General features: G+C 42.2%; 1 protein-coding gene across 1 annotated transcript in view; it reads right to left on the minus strand.

Annotated features, from left to right (window-relative positions):
• LOC138980053 (uncharacterized) overlaps window positions 1–5,813 on the minus strand; it is a 39,056-nt gene extending 33,243 nt beyond the window's left edge. Inside the window, exon 1 of the mRNA XM_070352848.1 lies at window positions 5,198–5,813. Coding sequence (XP_070208949.1) covers window positions 5,198–5,542 — 345 coding nt within the window. The 5' untranslated portion in view covers window positions 5,543–5,813. The remainder of the gene's footprint in view (window positions 1–5,197) is intronic.
• Window positions 5,814–6,841: the final 1,028 nt, after the last annotated feature.

Consider the following 6,841-nt stretch of genomic DNA (forward strand, 5'->3'; position numbering starts at 1 on the left):
GCCCCACATAATTTTTAAGTTTGAAACAGTTATCTTCCATAGTTCAGGGTCAAGGTCACTTCAAAATATGTATACAATCCAACTTTGAAGAGCTCCTGTGACCTTGACCTTGAAGCAAGGTAAACCAAACTGGTATCAAAAGATGGGGCTTACTTTGCCCTATATATCATATATAGGTGAGGTATTAAATCTCAAAAACTTCAGAGAAAATGGGAAAAATGTGAAAAATAGCTGGTTTTTAGACAACATTTATGGCCCCTGCGACCTTGACCTTGAAGCAAGGTCAAGATGCTATGTATGTTTTTTGGGGCCTTGTCATCATACACCATCTTGCCAAATTTGGTACTGATAGACTGAATAGTGTCCAAGAAATATCCAACGTTAAAGTTTTCCGGACGGACGGACGGACGTCCGGACGTCCGGACGGACGGACGGACGACTCGGGTGAGTACATAGACTCACTTTTGCTTCGCATGTGAGTCAAAAATGAAAGTTCAACGTACATTTCTCTCAAACATGGATTTGAACAACAAAATTTTAATATTCCTCTATTTTTACTATTTTAGGTAAAGCTATGATCATCTGTATCAATTGCGTGCTTCAATGCGTCCTCATTATGTCATAAGAAGCGATCAAAACAAGCAAGTGGTGTACGTTTTGTTCCGCGCTGGGCCCCCTGCATGTTTGTCTGCGTTCCGCGCTGGGCTTGCTTTTGTTCTGGGTGTCCAGCGCGGAACAAAACTCGACTGACATGGGGTTTGGTTTTACTTCTCGTGCCTCAACGCCTTGAAGCAGGTTCTGGAAAATGCATCAGCATAACAGCAAGAAACTATAGAACAAACTTATGATACAGAAAAGCCATAAAATGATACCGTTGTTTATCATTTCTTCTTTTTGATCAGCTTTTGTGCCAAAAACAACCCGCACGAATTTCAAGCCGATGCGGGTCACATAATAAACCACTTCAGATAAAAAATTTAAAAAAAACAATAGAGAGACAAATTACTTAGGTTAGTGCTAAAAACATCCGTTTCCGGAAATGAGATTTTTAGAAGACATAGTTTGTACTTTAGTGCAGACACTTACGTTTGCGTGACACCAAGCCCAGCAGAAAACGGAGCAACAACGAGCCCAGCTGAAATAAGGCGGAACACAGTCCCCGGTGTGTACTATATGATGTCGGGAGCAGATATCAGTGAAGATAAATTGCCATTATTTAATACTAACGTTAAAAGAAATAATGAGTGGCTGCTGACACCAGTTGATCATGGTTAAAATCAGGGATAAGCCACAAATTGTTTATAAAATAGCTACAATTCTTCAGCTTCACGGGGGCTTTGCCCCCCAGACCCCCCAACGGGACCCTGGACTCCAGGTTGTACCCCCCTCTCCCCCTCTGGCTTAACTGCTCCGCCCCTGTCCTGCGCCATTGGCGCATTAAATCTGAAAATGTCCCATCACAATTAGCGTCAGTGCGTCAAAGGGCGCATTGAGATTACGTTCCACTGCGCCAGCATAAGCACACATCACATCGGATTACACACACACACACACATATATATACACGCACAATACACACACACACACACACACACACACACACACACACACACACACACACACACACACATACACGCACACACACTCACATACAGAGATAACACGATATAGCGGCTAATTCTCAAATGGCACCTTATTGCACTATTTTGCATCTTTGGTTAAAGCGCGTACAGGCCTCTTTGGCGCTTCTTGCCTTCGACTATGTCCCATCGGAATTTGGTTGAGGGGGAAAAATGTCCCATTGCCTTTTTCTCCCAGGTTAAACCGTGCAGTACAAACACCCTTTCGTTTAAACACTCACCGCTTGAGAACATCCTAGGTGCCCTACGTAAAGAGCGAGCAATTTTCAAAGAATTATTTTTGCGGAATGTCTGATCAGACAATCGGACTGTGCGTTTTGGCGCTAGACCTAAATTGTAAAATCTAAATTTTAAATTGACAGCTTCTTAGTGTTACACAAACATTCTTAAATCATAAAAGAATTCTTTTTTCATCAAGACAAGATCAGTACACAAGTTTTGAAAGTTTGAAAAAAGAAAAACCCGGAAGCAGAGTCACGCAAGGTCGTGGTTCTCGTAGCAGACGATGGTTATGCCTATCGACAGTTTCTCTGAACAATCAAAAGCCATCGCTAGAGTTCGTGTGAATCGCAGCCGTTTGTTGCGTTTAGATTCAGAGGTACACAATAACGTGCTATTGCAGATAAGCTTACAGCGAGTCGCATTGAAATCACAAACTGACGACTACGTTGTGAAAAACAGGAAACTGGATCCCACGGGTTCACGTTGGCTCAGGGGTAAGATAAACCACGCAAAACTTAATTCTTTGAAAATTGCTCGCTCGTTACGGAGGGCACCCAGGATGTTCTCAAGCGGTGAGTGTTTAAATGAAAGGGTGTTTGTACTGTGTGTAAAACTAAAAGCCTGACAGTATCTGTGATGGTTTACGGGAGGCTTATTGTGCCTTTAAGAAGCTTGATGAAAATAATCTACACTAATCGTCATATATGCGTTTGAGGGCAGATCTTTCTGATGAGGCCGTTTATCGTAAAACCAATTATATGACTGGAAAGGCCGTTTATTCCCCTAACTTATTCAGAAAACAGATTGAGTTTACATGACGTAGTGTTGATACAGTGGAACCTACAACACAGACACCCCCCAAAATCAAATTCGCAAAATCAAGGTTCCCGCGATAAAATCGACAACAAATCAGAACAACTAAATCGAAACATGTTTAGCATGTCATTAGACAGAACAATCACATCTGCACCCAAAACAGTCAGTTTTGTTCATATATCTTGTCTACCATGGACGCTAAGGCATGCTGAGCGGTGTAGGTGTCAATCCTCTCAGAAGGCATACAAGGCAGTTTTAGCGGGTAATGAGAAAAAAATGGTACATTTGAGTAACTCGCCAACGCATTGCCTTCAAACTTTCGGAGATTTGTGCTAACACATGTCGTAAAGTAAATACGGAATTTTAAGTCATTTGAGATATTAGGTCTGCTGTTGTTTGTCATGTCAGAAAAAGTTCTTGAATTGACGGTAGGTTTTTGCTTACTGTTCTGATTTGTTGTAAATTTTAACGCAGGAACCTTGATTTTGCGAATTTGATTTTGGGGGGTGTCTGTGTTGTAGGTTCCACTGTATCGACACTACGTCATGTAAACTCAATCTGTTTCTGATTAAGTTAGGGGAATAAACGGCCTTTCCAGTCATAATATTATTGTTTGTACGATAAACGGCCTCATCAGAGAGATCTGCCCTAAAACGCATCTGTAAAGTTGTTTATAATAATAATAATACGAATATTTATAACGCGCACATATCTCACCAACAGGCGACTCAAGGCGCACATACACTCGTTCACACACACGGAGACTTAAAGTCACTAGCACACACACACCATCAAACATTAAAATATGTACAGTTATTCAGGGTGGGATGGGGTGGGCAGTGTAGAATGCATGGATTATTTGGGGAAAAAACCGAGTAGTGTATAACTAGCCCTCGAGATTTCAAAAAAATATAACAAATAATCTTCTTTTCGTGGAAGTTGATTATTTCATTTATGTTCTCTCTATTTTTTTATAAGTTTCTTCAATTTCCTGTTGTGCTTCAAATAATGTTCTTATCAAACTGAAACAGATTAAAGGCACAGTAAGCCTCCCGTAAACCATCACAGATTCTTTCTTTCTTTATTTGGTGTTTAACGTCGTTTTCAACCGTTCAAGGTTATATCGCGACGGGCCATCACAGATACTGTCAGGCTTTTACACACAGTACAAACACCCTTTCATTTAAACACTCGCCGCTTGAGAACATCCTATAGGTGCCCTTCGTAAAGAGCGAGCAATTTTCAAAGAATTTATTTTTGCGTGGTTTATCTTACCCCTGAGCCATCGTGATCCAGTTTCCCTTTTTCACAATGTAGTCGTCAGTTAGTAATTTGAATGCGACTCGATGTGAGCTTATCTGCAATAGCACGTTATCATGTACCTCTGACTATGGACGAAACAAACGGCTGCAGTTCACAAGAACTCTAGCGATGGCTTTTGACTGTTCAGAGGAACTGGCGATAGGCATAAACCGTCGTCTGCTACGAGAACCACGACCTTGCGTGACCCTGCTTCCGGGCTTTTCTTTTTTCAAACTTTCAAAACTTCGAATTGTACTGATCTTGTCTTGATGAAAAAAGAATTAGTGTAACAAGCTGTCAATTTATTATTTAGATTTTAAAAGTTAGGTCTAGCGCCAAAACGCACCACGGTCCGATTGTCTGAGAGACAATCCGCAAAATTAATTCTTTGAAAATTGCTCGCTCTTTACGTAGGGCACCAAGGATGTTACCGTTTGGTGAGCGTTCAAATGGAAGGGTGTTTGTACTGTGTGTAAAAACCTGACAGTATCTGTGATGATTTACGGGAGGCTTACTGTGCCTTTAATGTAAAGCATATTTGAACTAACTTGAATCATGTTATATTGGAGTTTAGGGGGCTTTTTACGCCGAGGCTCCTAATATGGACCATTAAGTGAATTTTTCTGTGTTGATTTTTTTCCTGAATGTCTATCAAAGGTTATTCGCTCTTATTATGCCTAACGGTTAACTAAAGAAAGAAGGACTACCAAACACAAAATGAAACTTCTTGGCAAGAAAACAAGCTAGTTATCAGCAAGAAACAACAAGTGGTCCATATAGGGCAACCTTCTCCTAACCTTTTCAGAACTAAAGGTATACAAAGGTATACAAATCTCAACAACAAGATGACTGTGGGTAAGAATGATAAACAAAGGTTGTTTTTTTAGAAAAAAAAGAAATCGGTACTCACCAACACAAGGACAGCACAAACAAAGGTATATAATTATATATATCTTGTTATACCTTGCAGAGCACTCTGCCATCGAAAGCCAGGAGATGCAGGGACTGGCAAATCTCCATCAGCAGGATGAAGACGCAAACAAAAAGGTAGCAAGACGCGCAGAGTAGGAACGAGAGAGAGAAAGAGAGAGAGACAGAGATAGACAGAGAGAGGGACACAGAGAGAGAGAGACTAAGAAAGAGGCAGACAGACAGACACAGAGACCGTTCATCAGTGAGAAAATAACCTTTAAGAAAAGTTATACATATCAGTATACCTTGCACAACATTGTGTTGTTGTAATCAAGGTTATGCATGGCCATGTAAATGTTCAGGGGCAGAACGAAGACGCACACGAACAGATCGTAGCAGGCCAAACACAGGATGAAGTAGTAAGTCGAAGTCTTCTTGAAGTACGTTGGGTAGATATAGAGGACGAGCGCGTTACTGATCGTTCCCACCGGCATCATGAGAGCCATCAGTGCCACAGCGGGCGCCTGGTAAGGAATCATTTCCTTGTTGAGCTCGTAGGCCAACGTGAAATTGTCAGCGCATAATTTAGAGGCGGCGGCGGTCTCATTCAGTAAAGCTCGCCCCATTCGTGAATGGTGGTTTACCGCCATCTTTGGTGATCGTTTTCGTGTGTTGGAGCTAGGACAATGTGGACAGTTTTGTGCACAGATTCAATCTCCCTTTCACAAGAAAGTGATTTGCAAATGTACAGAGTCGTTCTTTGTAAGTTCAGTGTTTGAACTCCAAAACTGTCGAAAACGCTAGAACGATCGGAATGGTGACAAACATAAATGTATAAGGCGTCAGTTCCTGGTTTAGCTCAAAAGGCAATCGTGCTCTTGTCGGAAAGGGATCAGCTCGTTACTCCCCCGGCTCGTTACTCCCCCTTAGGGTTAGGGTTAGGGTTAGGGTTAGTAACAAGCCGGGGGAGTAACGAGCCGGGGGAGTAACGAGATGCTCCCGTCGGAAACCTCTTTGTTGATGGTGGCGTCGTGTGTTGCCGATGACTGTTCAGCCGCTACCCTTCATGCTCGTTTCGTGTAGAGTACGACGGCGAAAGCGATGACTGCAAAGATCAAATCATCTTGTTTTCCCCAGCGGGTACCATTCCAGAGAAATTGACGATAAGCAAAATCCAGAAATGCTGGGTTGTTTTTTCCAACCTTGAGATCGGAGAGACAATGCGAAATACAAATTCAGCGTTTCAACTCCTAAACTGTCAACAACGGCAGCGAACTATTATTGAGCATTTCCATACACGGATTCATGTGTACCAGTTTGTTTGTACCAACTACTGCCATGATAATACGTTATGTTTTCCAAAAGCAGTTCTGCTGAACACAACTTCCATGAAAACAATCTCCGGAACACATCACGGAAAAGGAAGCGTACGTTCTTCGAACAAGCTGATTTGACGTCACTGCATCACGCTATATCACGTCAGAGTGCGTCACGTTACTGGATTCTGGAACAAAAAGTCTCGGTTCAAGACAGTATTTCACGACTTGCAGGGCTCCGGGACCCAAGGTCAAGGCCAAATTGTTTGGTCCTCCGGGAACAAAAACTTCCTGCTAGAAAACACGTGGAGAAAACACGTGGAAACTTTGAAAGACTGAACCTCGCACAGACTTTGACTTTGCAAACGTAAATCCTCAGCGGAACGTGCTCGCATACAATTAGTACATGCTTGACCGCATTGGAAACATATTTCTTCCTTTCCGATTAGTATTACCGCAGAGACAGCAACAGATACCCATTCACTTTCACAGGGGCGGATCTGGGGGGTGCAATGGGTGCAATTGCACCCCCCCCCCCCCCCCCCAGCGGGACAAAAAAAAAAAAAAAAAAAAAAATGTATCACCTGAAAATAGCACTTTACACGCTCAGATTGCACCAGATTGCACAATTTT

This window comes from Littorina saxatilis, linkage group LG11 (genome assembly GCF_037325665.1).
Source record: "Littorina saxatilis isolate snail1 linkage group LG11, US_GU_Lsax_2.0, whole genome shotgun sequence".
NCBI classification, from domain to species: domain Eukaryota; kingdom Metazoa; phylum Mollusca; class Gastropoda; order Littorinimorpha; family Littorinidae; genus Littorina; species Littorina saxatilis.